We start from the raw sequence: 14,502 nt of genomic DNA on the forward strand, positions 1-14,502 counted from the left end.
TTGAAAAGCAGGAAGAGGGCAGAACGAGTGATCTTCCGTGTGCGGATTTACTCTGCAGTAGGCACAGCCGCGGGCTGGGCCAGACCAGAGCCCGGAGGCCGGGACCAGGGCGGGCGCAGCACTGCGGGCAAGCTTTATCTGACTAGACGTGTTTGTATGGATCATCAAGAAGGTGTTTGCAGCCCTCATAGCAAACACACTGTGTAGCAGAGTCTTTTGTGCTCCTTGTATTTGATTGAGGAGTAAGCTAGACTGCAAGAAGCTTGTTTGTGTACTGTGGGTGACGGATGTCATGTTGAAATACAAGCAAGATCCGATGTTTTAGGAGGTCAGTTGACTTGATTGTGATTTCGTCTGACAGCCAGGTCTAGTTGAGAATGTCAGGAACAAGACTTTTCCTACTCTGGGAACTTGGTATTCATGGACAGAAACAGAAACGGATCAGGAGTCCTTAAGGAAGAGTTTGAGTAACAAAGTGGTGTTTTGGGACTGGGGCTTTGTGTCTGTTGCCGCTGGAGTAGTTATCTGAGAGAACTGTGAATTGGGGAGAAAGGCTGGCAAGGCGGAGCAGGTAGAAACAGAGACTGCGCAGGTGCTGAGGAAGCCAGCTGCTGTCTGCTGGAGCCCTCCTGTGCGGGCTGGCAGAGTGTGACAGGTGCTCCGTGCGCAGGCGCTCCAAGCAACATGAGGCTCTGTTCTGGGGCTGGTGGCAAAGTGTTAACTAATGTTTGTAGAAAAAGGTCGTGATGAACTTTTTACTTGGAGTTTTAAAGATTGAAAGTAATTAGTAGCTATTGTCATAGTTATATAGCTAGGTTTTTATGATCTTAAGCTAAATTTTCTTACATAATTTTTCATAAAATGCGTATTTATGAAAAATGCAATTTTTCATATGCATATACCTTTATGATACTTGTATTATTTCTGATTCAAAAAAGTGTAATTACTTTTATTTACTTGAAAGGCAGAGGGACACACACACACACACACACACACACACACACACACACACACGCACACACACGGTGGTGGGGGGTGAAGAGAGAAAGGTGGCGATCAGTATTGCACTTGCTGGTTCATGCTTCATTTGTCTTCAACAGCCAGGTCTGGAATAGTCCTAAACCAGGAGCTCAAAGCTTCAACCAAGTCTTGCATTTGAGTGGAAGGGACCAAGTACTTACCCCTCCCCTCCTCCAGGGTGAGCTGCAGCAGAAGGCTGGCATGGAACCTTAGCCATGAGCCCAGGCGCTCCAACAAGTGATGTGGCTGTCCCCAAGCTGCTTCCACTGTGCCGCATGTCTGCCTCCAAATTTATTTTTAGTGATAACTTTTTAAAAACACTTATCCATTTTTATTGGAAAGTCAGATTAATGGAGAGGAGGAGAGACAGAGAAAGATCTCCATCTGCAGGTTGACTCCGCAAGTAGCTGCAATGGCCAGAGCTGAGCTGATCTGAAGCAAGGAGCCAGGAGCTTCCTCCAGATCTCCCTTGTGGGTGCAGGGTCCCAAGGCTTTGGGCCATCCTCCACTGCTTTCCCAGGTCACAAGCAGGGAGCTGGAAGGGAAGTGGAGCAGTGGGACATGAACTGGCGCACATATGGGATAATGGCACATGCCAGGCAAGGACTTTAGACACTAGGCTACTGCGCCAGGCCCAATGATAGTTTTTAAAATACAAATTTTATATCACTAAAATAAAATTTTGAAATATTTATTTATTTGAAAGACAGAAAGCCATCTGCTGGTTCATTCCCGAGATGGCTGTGTAAAGGCTGAAGCTGGGCCAGGCTTAGGCTAGGACCGAGAGATTCGTCTGGGTCTCCCTGTGGGTTCTGGGGCCCAAGTGCTGGGTCACCTTGTGTTGCTTTCCCAGCCCATAAGCAGCGAGCTGCACTAGACCTGGAGCACCCGGGGTTTGAACTGGCACCCGTATGGGATTCTGGTGTCCGCAGTGGTGGCTTTCCCTGCAATACCACAACTCTGGCCCCAAAAATGGATTTCTGAAAGTACAGATTCAGCTGGAGACTGGACTAACATGAAACACCAGTCAGTGGTACAGCCTTGAGTAGTTGAAATGAAGACTGGAAAGCTGTTGTGACAATCACGTTTGCCAAAGTACGTGTGGCTGTGAGTATACTGTGTACAGACTTGGCCAGAGCCTGAAAAACAGGGAATTGGTTAGTAAGATTTGAGAAGAGAGATCAAGAGCCTTGACGTTCCGCTGAAGCAGTGGAATAAATTTTTGCAGGAGGAAATTATTTTATAACTATCTTCTATTTAGGATATAAGATGATTCTAAGTTAGCATGCAGGAACTTAGTATATAATTTGTTTTTAAATTTATATGCAGAGAGGAGGAGAGAGAGAGGAAGATCTTCTGTCTGATTCACTCGCCAGGTGGCCACAACGGCTGGAGCCGAGTTGATCCGAAGCCAGGATCCTGGAGCCTCTTCCGGGTCTCTCCTATCCTTGGACCATTCTCGACTGCTTTCTCAGTTCACAAGCTGGGAACTGGATGGGAAATGGGGCTGCTTGAATTAGAACTGGCGCCCATATGGGATCCCAGTGCATGCAAAGTGGGGACTTAAGCCGCTAGGCTACTGTGCCGGGTCCAGCATATAATTTGTGACCACAGACTAAAACTTATTAGAATAAGTTATGGGAATTATGGTAACTTTGCATTGTATTTAGGATTTTATTCTGTTTAACAGGTTACACTTTTTAAAAAGGTACTTCAGACTTTATTTTTAAGACTTATTAATAAGGTTTATAGCTTTTTTTTGCGTCTGCTAGTATTAAATGGAAAATAAGCAATTATGCTAAATTAACAATGTTTAAAGAAATAGATTTACTTCGTTACTGGAAAGGCAGAGTTAGAGGGAAGGAGAGACACATCTAACATTCCTTTGTTTGCCCCTCAGCTCTGTGCAGTGGCCAGGGTTGCAGACCCTAGACGTCAGGGGGGCTGCCCACAGGGATGGCAGCGCGATCTCAGTGATGCAGCCGCCCTCTGCTGCTTCCTGGGCACGTCAGCAGGGCGCTGTGTCTGAAGTGGAGCAGTAGGGCTCTGACGGGCACTCAGAGCAGGCAGTGGCTGCCCCCATAGTACCAGGATGCCTGCCCCAGGCACTGAGCTCCCCCAGCCAAGGAGGCAGAGCCCCACCTGCACGGTGGAGGTCATGTTCATGTGTATTGACTTGCTTTCAGAAGCTGAATGTTCAGTTTATTGATAGCAGTGGGATTTAAAGTATAAATGTGGACATGTTGACATTAGCAAATAAGCAGTTTATACACATTTACAGGTTTTATTGATCAGTGAAACTCTAGTTTATAGACCGTTCAAGTATATGTTCATTTTAGAAGATGTAGAAAATGGTGTAACAATTTTGTGTGGCTCCTTTCTGCAGAAGTGGCTATTCTGCTTGGTTTTTCTGCACATAACTTTTTCTTAAAATCAAATATCACGTGGTATCTGTGTACTGCTTTTATAACCCGTTTCTTGTGTGCAAGGCACATCTCTTCCTGGTGTATGCTCCACAGTGTCACTCTGTGGAACACGTATTATGCTATAAAAGGAGCATGAGACCTGGTACTACTTCTCATCAACAGAGTGTATATGTAAGGTGTTTACAGAGATCATTGATATCGGAAAGAACGGAGTGATAAGATAGTTAAGCTTTAGGTAAACAACGGGTAGATTTTACATAGGGGAACTGACTTGATCATTGGGGTAAAATGAGGTTATACTCATTATTTATTATTCTGGAATGCTGTGTTAAATTCTGAGTTCAGAACAATAACACTTGATCATTTGTTGTTCAACTATGGAGGGGTTAAATCCAGGCTCAGGAGGGTAGGTATAGTACTGACAGGTGTGTGGACTGAAGCAAGCAATAAAGATGGCTTAGAACTCAGAACTCCCCAAACTTGCTTGTCTTAAGTAATTTTCCAGAAGTTTTTTTTTTTTTTAAGATTTATTTATTTATTTATTGGAAAGTCAGATATACAGAGAGGAGGAGAAACAGAGAGGAAGATCTTCCATCCAATGATTCACTTCCCAAGTGAGCACAACAGCCGATGCTGTGCCAATCCAAATCCAGGATCCAGGAACTTCTTCTGGGTATCCCACGCGGGTGCAGGGTCCCAAAGCATTGGGCCGTCCTCAACTGCTTTCCCAGGCCACAAGCAGGGAGCTGGATGGGAAGTGGAGCTGCCTGCATTAGAACTGGTGCCCATATGGGATCCCGGTGCATTCAATGCAAGGACCTTAGCCGCTAGGCCACGCCGCTGGGCCCTCTCCAGAAGTTTTGAAATCTTTTTGTGTCTTTTTCGTCCTTCCTGAGTTGGGATCTTTGAAGCCAGGAGTCTAACCCGGTTTTGGGAGCTCTTGAACAAGCCTAGGTGGTATACTGAATTCTAGTAAGCATCTGTAATAACAAGGATGGAATGAAAAACTAGACCACAGTGATTAAGTGGACATGGAATGGAATGGAATGGGGGAGGCATCCTGAAAATTGGTAAGACTGTTTAGAGTAGATAATCTGTTGAGTTGCTGCAAATGTGGAGGTGGCAAGTTAGCCCAGCTGCACCTGGGGCATGGCGAGTTGGGAGGTGCCCTCCAGCAGCTTGGGGACAGGAGCAAGAGTAGGAGTGAGAACAAGAAAAAGGGCTCAGAATTTTTGTTTTTTAAGATTTATTTTATTGTAAAGTCAAATATACAGAGAGGAGGAGAGACAGAGAGGAAGATCTTCTGTCCACTGATTGACGCCCAAGTTGCCGTAACAGCAGGAGCTGAGCCAATCCAAAGGCAGTAGCCTCCTTGGGCTCTCCCACATTGGTGCAGGGTCCCAAGGCCTTGGGCCGTCCTGGACTGCTTTCCCAGGCCACAGGCAGGGAGCTGGATGGGAAGTTGGTCCACAGGAACATGAACTGAACTAGTGCCCATATTGGATCTCAGTGCATGCCACGCAAGGACTTTAGCCAGTAGGCTACTATGCCGGGCCTGAGCTCAGAATCCTTAAATGTACAGTAAACCTTTGAAGATTATTTTTTGGAGAGAAATATATACAGAGAAATAATAGAGGAGGAAAGAATAGAGTGGGAGGTAACTTCTGAGGTTAGGGATCCAAGTGAAGGAGAAAGGGACTATTTGGCAAAATATAGGGACATTCATTTTAGGAATTTAAGAACATGTTGCTGCTTCTAGGTTTCTTCTGTTTTTAAAGGACAGAGAGACAGAAATCTTCTGACTCTTGAGTCATTTCCTAAGTGTCTGAAACAGCTGAGACCAGACCGGGTGCAGTTCCAGAGCCAGGAACTCAGCCAGACCTTCCATGTGGCGGCAGGAACCCAGGTGCTTAGGCCATCTCCTGCTGCCTCCCGGGTGTGCTTCAGCAAGAAGCTGCAGCTCAGAGCCAGACCTGCAGGTCTCTAAGCAACATTTTAACAACTGCACTCAATGTCTACCATGCATATTCATAACTTTTAAAGAGGTAATATTTTTCTGTGTAAGTTTGACAGCAGGTAACAAATTTAGTAGAGTTGAACTTCTTTTGCTATCTTAGCATTGGACATGCTAGAGAAAACATATGCTGTTAATAATATGTAAATATTTTATTGTTTCTAAGCCTCATGATTTTTGTGTTTTTGAAATGTAGAGACAATTAAAAGCAGTGATTCATTAAGTATATTATTGTATTCCTATAAAAGTACATAGGACCAGCTAGATGTGTGGGTGCACTGATATAAGTTAGTTATATAAAGTAGTGTATATAAAAAAGTGTATATGTGTATATGTTATACGTTAGTCCTGTTTAGGAAAGCTGATGCTGGCAGAAAGGGCACAGCAGGGCAATTTTGCAATACGTCTTTTAGAAAGCAGTTAGGAGGAGGGCCAGGAGGGTGATGGGTAACCAGTCCTCCTGCTGCTTTGTGTTTCTGTGGCCCTTTGCTTAGGGAGTGTGTGTGTACATCGAAGTACTGAGCACCAAGCACAGATTGGAATGCTGCTTGGTTCCCAGAGAATGTAGAGGTTGTCAGTCACACTTAAAATTTTAAAAAAGTTTCTCTTATGATCTAGAACTGATTTAAATAATATCAAGTCTGAGCATGCGGCAGTGAGGAGCCTCTGAGTTCAGGTATTGGTTCTGATATACAGAGAGGAGGGGAGACAGAGAGGAAGATCTTCCATCCACTAGTTCACTCCCCAAGTGAGCACAACACCGATGCTGTGCCGATCCGAAGCCAGGATCCAGGAACTTCTTTCCGGGTATCTCACACGGGTGCAGGGTCCCAAGGCTTTGGGCCGTCCTCAACTGCATTCCCAGGCCATGAGCAGGAGCTGGCTGGGAAGTGGAGCTGCCAGGATTAGAACTGGCGTCCATATGGGATCCTGGTACATTCAAGGTGAGGACTTTAGCCGCTAGGCCATGCCGCTGGGCCCCATATCACTTGTTCTTAATTCCTATTTAGAAGAAGCAGGCTGCCAGGTTCAAAATTGATGTTAGGGGCCTGGTGCAGTAACCTAGTGGCTAAAAGTCCTTGCCTGGCATGCGCTGAGATCCCAAATGGATGCTGGTTCATATCCCATCTGCGCCATTTCCCTTCTGGCTCCCTACCCGTGGCCTGGGAAAGCAGTGGAGGATGGCTCAAAGCCTTGGAATCCTGCACCCAGGTGGGAGACTCAGAAGAAGCTCCTGGTTCCTGGCTTTTGAGTGGCTTAGCTCTAGCTGTTTTGGTCACGTGGGGGAGTGAACTAGTGGATGGAAGATCTTTCTCTCTGTCTCTTCTCTCTGTGAATCTGCCTTTCCAATAAAAACATATCTTTTTTTTTTTTAAAGACAAAACCCCTGATGTTAGGAAACAACAGGAAACAAGCTTTCTATCCCCCAAATAACCATTGGCTTAACATACATTTACATGTGTACAATCAGGCGTTAGGTACCCATTAAAAATGATACTTATGTAAGTTGTTGCTAAAGATACGAAAGTTTGTACCAAGAGCAGTTCTCCCACCAAACTTACTTTGGGATTGTGATGTTTTGTGTGACTTTTGACTTTTACTATTTGTTTTTTTTAGTATTTACTTTGTATGCTTTTTGTAAAAAGATGATTGTGTAATGCTTTACATCCAGGACAGAACAGAGTTGGAGTGGAAAAAGTGTTAATAAACAGGATGATTGGAGTGCCATAATGTGTCATTTAGGGAGTGACAGGCGTTGGGAATTCAAAGGACTTACAAAGGAAAATGGTTCCTTTTAGAATCAGTCTGGAGGAGCTGGAGTGGGTGAGAGGCCTGGGACCTTCAGCGTTCCTGAGCAGGCATCTTTCCAATCAGTAGGTTTATTTTGGCTATTTTGGGGAACCTTTTGTGAAAAGAAGCACAATTGTTTCATTTGAAAAATTCTTTTTATTCCAAAGTATCAATTTCAAAATATTTTTTTCCCTCTTTACCTCTTTAACCTGGCAAGCCAGGATTAAACCTGTTCCTGGTCCTTCACTTTTCCATCGGTCATTATGGGTTGGCTGGTTATTAGGCAGTAGGAAGTGGGAAGTCCGATTAAATAAGAGCGAGGAGAGGTGCTCATAACTCGAGGCTGGGCTGGGAGAGGTGTCAGCCCTGGGCTTCCAGTGCCTTCCTAGACTGCTGTGTTTCCTGGGCAGCGGCTTGCTAACCTCTGGCGTAGTCCAGAGGCCGTGCAGTGACGATCGCAGAAGGGGGCTTTCCCACCCTGATTAATTAAATAGAGTGGTAGAATATCCAGGCTTATTGATACCCAGAAGTGTTCAAAGTTTTCATTGGTGCAGACAAATTTTAAAACAGTTTCTTTCTTCTCAGAGTTGAATACATTTTGTATATAGTCAACTTTGAATAAAGATTAGTGAAAATCATTTTCAAGTAGGGTTGTTGCTAGTACATTAGTTTTGCAAATGTAACATTGTGTATGTGTTTTGGGGGATGTAGTTGTAGATGTTCCTCAGTGTACCCTGTGTCTTATCATCGTCTGTTTCTCTCCACACAGTGTTCTAGTTTTGCCGCTGGACTGTTCCCTCCCTTCCCCCACCCCACCAGGATGATATGAGACTTGAAAGAAGACGATGCATACAGGTGACTCAAGTTTTGAAATACAGTACAACTATGGCTAAGGGTGTGTGGGACTGCTGGTGCATTTTGGTTGTGGGCGCTTTCCAGTCCTTAGCATTGTTGGGGGATTGTCTAGATGAATGCAGCCATACTTGCGTATTTGACTTGACTTTGACACTGAGAATGATGGGAGGCGATCTCTAGTCTTGTTAATACACAGCACAGTGCTTGCTAATACTGTAGCTTTTTAAAAGTTGGATAATACTTAAATGGGAATTGCAGTGCTTTTAATAATAAAAATAAATAGGGTATTCCCCCTTTGTCATTGAACTCCTGTCTTCCCCGGGTTCCTGTCAGAATCCAGCCTTTGTACAGGACTAGATGTCACTTGACGTTTAATGAGGCTCTTGACAGCCGAGTTAAGGAGAGTATAACCCATGTGAACGATTCCTTTACAAAATGTGGTCTGGGGTTTTGTTCTTTTCTTTACCTGTTCCTTCTCTGCCTATTTTCTGTCTCCGTTTTTTCTACCCCTCGCTTCTTTGATCATTTGTGTTTATGTAAGAGCTACAGTGTAAAGATGTTTTTGAAGGAGTTTGGGTTGCCTTTTAAAATAAATTGAGGTGACCTTATTCATATACGGAGGATGGAGGTTATTCCATCTGTGGTAGTGTTCAAGCTCCTGAAATCGGAGAGCTGGTGGTAATTTTTGATGTTCTTAAGCTAGGCAGGATGAGGCGCTCTGTTAACCCAAGCGGTTACATTTGTAAAGGTTGTCGTGGGAGCTCTAGTTTGGTTATATTTATAAACCTATGTAGTTTTAAAGGCAAAAGAATTATATAAACCTTGAATAGGTAACTAATTACATTAGTGGTATAGCTGTTAATGGTTTGTGGTTAATTTTGATTTTTTGCGATTTGGATTTTTTTAAAAGGAAAAAATTACTTTTGACTAAATGCTTTTAAAATACTGTTTTGTGTATGCCAGTAGGTATGAAGAAATGCGCTTGAGCTTAGTATTTATAAATTGGATATCATATGATGCTTGACATTCACAAAGGAGTCGCCACTTGTGAGACTCTGGCAGTTCTGTTCTAAGTCCATGGTTGTTGAATGCGTCTTGCACACAGGTGTGCTGAGGTACACAGACTTGCACATGTCACAGGCGTGCCAGGTGCACAGCGTGATGGAGCAGCTGATCACTGCAGTCTGTGTGTGCAGTTGAGCGCCCCGTCACAGCCATAGGGAAGGACTTGGGGGTGTCTGCAGAAACGTTTTTAGAACTGAAGACTTTTTGTTGTCAGATGTATGGTTGACCCTTGGGTGCGGGAGCCCTGTGTTAGCCCTGTCCGCCCCTGCCGTGCTCCTCGGCTCTCCCCTGCACGTGGGCCGAGTAGTTGCTCGCTTTCAGCTGAGATCAGTGGGGGAACAAAGTTGGGTTTTTTTGGTTTCGTTGGTGGTTTTTTGTATCTCATAGATGCGTGTTACTGATTTTCACTCCTGAAGTTTTGAGGTAGCCAAGTTTCTGTTTTTCCTCACAGGATGTGACAGTTTATCAGATAGTTCTTTTTGTGGAGAGGCTGCTTGCCTCCCTGAAATGACAGAACTAAAGAACACGCTGAGCAGTTGCTTTTCTGAGTGGTAGAACAAAGCAGCTTCCACCAGGTGAGCGACGTAAAGGTTCTTCCTTGACCTCGTTTCCCTTAAAAGTTATCCACACATGTCGGTTTGCAAAGGATAAACTAGCCCAAGAAAAAAGCCCCAACTCTTATGTGTATATTGGCTGTTAGTGTATTTCCCTTTGCAACAGTTTAGAGGTTAATCATTGTTTTTGACTGTAAAATTAGCAGCTTTCATAATCATTAATTAATGCAGTGGTTTGCTCTTATATTACTATGCACCGATTTTTTATTCTTCACCTGACAGAATTTTCATACATAAAAGGTGCTAAGGAGACCTTGCTAATGGTTGTTTCCGGAACATGTATGCGTAGTTTCCAGTGAACGTTCTGCCATCCAGGAGCCTGGTCTGCTCTGGGCATTGTTCCTGGTGTTAGCTGTGGTGATAACGTACTCTTATCTACAGTGTCATTCTTGAGGCTGAAGTTTTGGAAAGATCATTGAAGCCAGCATTCATCGTTTTAAAAAATCCAAAGCTTAATAATGCAGAGCTTTTAAAATGGGAATTCTGTGAGGTGATGGATATGTTAAATAATGTCATTCTGGTAATCATACTATATTTAAGTAGCAAAACAATTGTGTATCTTTCATATGTGCAGTTTTAATCCCGCAGTTGTACCTGCATAAAGCTGGTGCTGATGGGAGTAATGGATGTTTTCTGAATGTGATGCCAAAGCCAGACTTTGATGTATCTCTAGCACATGTGTGTGTAGTTGTTCATGGATGCATGAAATTTAAAGGCCCTTGTTTCATAATTTTCAGCATAATTAGAACAAGAATAAAATAGATTTGTTTTGTTTTGAATTTGCAAAACAGAATCGCAGCTACCAAGCATCTGTGCAGTGTGGAGGTGCTGTCAGGAGGCTCTGCTCTGGAGGAGGCAGGGGGTGTGCCTTTGGAGCAGGCCGTGTGGGCCAATCGATGATGCCAGGTGTTCAGGCAAAAGCTGCTGGACCCACCTGCTGAATGGCCAGTGTATGGAGTGAAAACAGAGCCCTTTGGAGGATGGCCTGCAGTAATGGCTTCAGCCCTGCCTGGGGCTCTTGTTACCAGACACTTTGGGTCCCACCCTCTCTGCCCTTCAGGCCTTCAGTAACTATCTATCTATGGAATGCGGCTGCCACACTGCCCTCCCTACCCCTCTGTCCTTGTTGGTGCGGACACCATTCTACCCAAGCACACCAGCGTCCTGGAAACCTAGAAGCAGCCACATTCAGTTTCTTTAAAGTGTAAAATCACCAATTTCTGACACTGCATTTGGAAAAAGCACTGCCTTAGAGATTACCGTGTAGATTAACATAGACTGTTGTTTGAAGAAACCTGCTTTTAAGCCAATATTTTTAAGAATTTATTTGATTTAAGGAGCCCTCCTTCTCTTTTATGTTTGATTTGTACCCATTTATGTCAGGGGGCCAGCTTAGTGCAATAACAGGTAAAGCCGGTGTTGTAGGCATGCCACGTGGATGCCAGTTCAACACCTGGCAGTGCCCCTCCGTGCAAGTTCCTGCTAATGCCCCTGGGAAAAGCAGTGGGAGATGGCAAAGTATATGCAGGAACCTTAGTCAAAGCTCCTAGCCTGGCCCAGCACCTGCCATTGGATCCACCTGGGGAGTGAGCTAGGGCAATGGAAGCTCGCTCTCTCTGTCTCTCCCTCTCTCTTTCTAACTTTTAAATAAATAATTCCTTAAAAAATCCTGTGGAACATTACTTGGGAAACACTACTTGGATTCAGCAATTGATAACATTTTTTTGTTTTGTTAAAATGGACTTTAGTAAACACATTAAAAAATGCTCTGAAAAATGTTTTGGTGGTCAATTCAAGACTTGAAATAGTTCTAGATCATGCAAGCCTAATTTTTTTGAGGGTGAATAAATGTATAAGATTAAATGTGCTCATTTCTTCATATTATTTTTATCGTGTTTTGTTTGTATAGTTGAATTTAACCTTTTGTGGTAGTCTAATTTTAAATTCTCTTAACTCATTTTAGAATATGAACTTATGGGACAACTTTTTAAAAGTGATTTATTTATTTGAAAGAGGGGTAGGGGAGAGACATTGGTCTTCTACCTTTGGGTCATTGCTCAGATGGCTGCAGCAGTCAGCCGTGGGCCAGATGAAAGCCAGGAGCTTCTTCAGGGTGCCCCACGCGGGTGCAGGGCCACGCTGCGGTGCTGTCCTCTGCTGCTTTCCAAGGCACGTGTGGCAGGCCAGCACTGCAGCTGATGGTGAAGCTGCTACAGCACAGTGCGCGTGCCAGGATGGAAAATTGTATATGTTGAGTGGTTATAGAATATGTTTGTTTACTCAACAGTTAGATTCCAGTGATCACAGACATGTAATCTGTGAAGTTAGGAAGAACTAGCTGTCTGAAAGATTCCTGGCCAGCTGCTGGCCTTGGGGGTTGTTCTGAACCCGACCCCATGCCCCTGGTCGTCTTGTGCCTTTCATTTACTCTCTCATTTACTGTTGGAGTTTGCTCTGACTGGTTCAGTTCACTGAGTTTCTTTTCTTGATGAGTGATAGTCTGGAGGGTTATGTTGCTCTCATGGCTTTGCTTTTCTCTTCGGGTAAATGCAGGTAGTACTAAGCTCAGGGTAACATCTCGAGTTCTACTGCCCACTGCCTTGTAGCAGTTCCCTCCTATTTGTATTTTCTCAAGTATTTCGGTTGAGATCACCCTGAATGTCCAGTGGTGTAGTAGAATCCATGTTATGTCTGTTATCAGAAACATGCCGTATCTGTCTAGCATCACGTGCTATCGGTAGTGATCTGTTTTAACTTTGTGTTTGGCTTGTGTAAGTTATTTCCTAAAAGTGCAAGCTTTGGGTCATAGAGCCTAAAGAGTTTGAAGCCTCAGCTAACTTTGACAGAGCTGTGTGGTGTTCTGTGCCTTGTTCTTAGTCACAGTGTAAGCATCTGTCAGGAGCGGGGCACTATTTTCTGCCTCTGGCCATTTGTCTATTTAGAACACAATTCATGGATCTTAGAAAACGTTAACCTTGAAATCCCAGAGTCTGTGAAATTGTACCATAAAATTAAAAATAAAGTAGAAGGGGAAAAAAACCCCAAAATTGGCATGTTACTGATTTATTGAATTTTGAGTGATGCCTGTGCATGCCGTAGCAGGGACAGACTGAGTGGTTTTGAGGTGTTACATGGTCCGCGGGCTGGGTGGGTCCCCTGCCTGCTTTGTGTCTTAGCATTGAATAGTAATGGCGGAAAGAAGAGTTCTGTTTGACAGCTGTGAAAGCAGTTGTGTATATGCAGTGGAGGAGGAAATTCCAGTGCTGCGAGAAACCCCGAGCGGCTGAGGACATGTTCCCCTCCCAGGGCTCTTGCCGTCCTGTAGTGCTTTCATGGCATTTGTACAGGTTTTTAGGTCCCCACTTGCCCGATGAGCTTGTCAGGGTGGGGGATTGTGACTATCTCACCGTGTACCCTGGTCTGTCTAGCAAAGTTACGGGACTGAGGAAGGACTCAGCACTGCACCTGGCACCTCTGCCAGCTGACAGAACAGGTGCCCCCAAAGAGCTTGTTCTACTGAGTTCGATGAGTTGGTTTTAAGAGTTCCTCAGTGTTTTCAATTTCTGTTAGTTTCTTATTTCTAATAAGTTTCTAATTCTAAGTAATGAATAATATATATAATCTGAGTAATGAATATATTTATGAGAACATTTTATATTTATCAGAAAATCATGGGAAACTGAGGTTAACTAGTTTCTTTAACTTTCATTCCTTTATCAGACTCGAGTAGATTTATATTCACTAGTTTAGATTTTCAGGATACTTCTAAAGTATTTCTACAAATGTCTGATTGGAGGAAGATGGCAGTGGGGGCTTTTTATTTGTCCTGTTTCCTTAGAAATAGAAGTAAGGTGGTAAACCAGGACCTGGCCATGTCTGACAAGGCTGGGTGAGCACCATTATCCCCACAGACCCAGGCACTGACAAGGGACCAGCAGAGGGCCACCTCAGGCAGTCGGGAGGACTGCAGGGGTCCTGACGGCAGGAGATGGCACCAGATCATAGGGATGCTGTCTGCAGTTGGTGTCAGGATGGAGTGTTAACAGCAAAGGCCGAGTAAGGGTGCACACGACTTCCTAGCCGTCAGATCAGATGCTGAGGGAGCTAGGAGGGGGAGGAGAAAAGGCCACATTTCAGTGTTCTTAAGTTAGGGAATCAATTGTATATACGAGGGATATAGAAATTAAACAAGTTACATTTTTTAGAAAAGGAAACTAAAAGGGATTAATTAATGAGTATGAAACAAAGGCACCAAGTTCCAAGTTTCCATTTCTTGGTGTAGGGAATGGTAATAAGCAGAATGTCCTGGTCTGTGTAACGTGATGTGTGGCACAGGCCCCTGGAGAGGCTTGACGTATCGTCTCTTCCGGTTGCTCCTGTGGAAGTTATGCAAGTTGGGAGCTACATTTTCTTAGATTTCCATTTGAGAAACTGGTATGTCTTTGCAAATTATGTGTTAATGTCTCAAATTTTATTTGTTCTGCCTGTGTTGCCAGACTTACATTCAAGTTGAAATTCATTTCTTATTTGCGTAATTTGAAGTTTGAGTTTATGAACTTTTCCATTTAGTAGGTATTGAAGTTATGCTGATTTTCTGTTTCTTGGCCATTGCTTTGTGGCCAGTGATGTAGAGCTGGATTTATTCAGAAGGGTTTACAGGAGCATGGCTAATAGGAAACAAATGTGACCACCATGAAGTGCTTCTGGGAACCAAACT

General features: G+C 43.9%; 1 protein-coding gene across 5 annotated transcripts in view; it reads left to right on the plus strand.

Annotated features, from left to right (window-relative positions):
• Positions 1-14,502, plus strand: part of DYRK1A (dual specificity tyrosine phosphorylation regulated kinase 1A) — a 130,234-nt gene that overhangs the window by 40,517 nt on the left and 75,215 nt on the right. For 4 of the 5 annotated variants that reach the window (XM_040980813.1, XM_040980812.1, XM_040980817.1 and 1 more), the window contains exon 2: positions 8,021-8,106. The exons of the other annotated variant lie outside the window; for it this stretch is intronic. In XM_040980813.1, the coding sequence (XP_040836747.1) occupies positions 8,097-8,106 (10 nt within the window). In that variant the 5' untranslated portion in view covers positions 8,021-8,096. The remainder of the gene's footprint in view (positions 1-8,020; positions 8,107-14,502) is intronic. 5 annotated transcript variants of the gene reach the window in all.

This window comes from Ochotona curzoniae, unplaced genomic scaffold (genome assembly GCF_017591425.1).
Source record: "Ochotona curzoniae isolate NIBS_2020 unplaced genomic scaffold, NIBS_Ocur_1.0 contig_3498, whole genome shotgun sequence".
Taxonomy (NCBI): Eukaryota; Metazoa; Chordata; class Mammalia; order Lagomorpha; family Ochotonidae; genus Ochotona; species Ochotona curzoniae.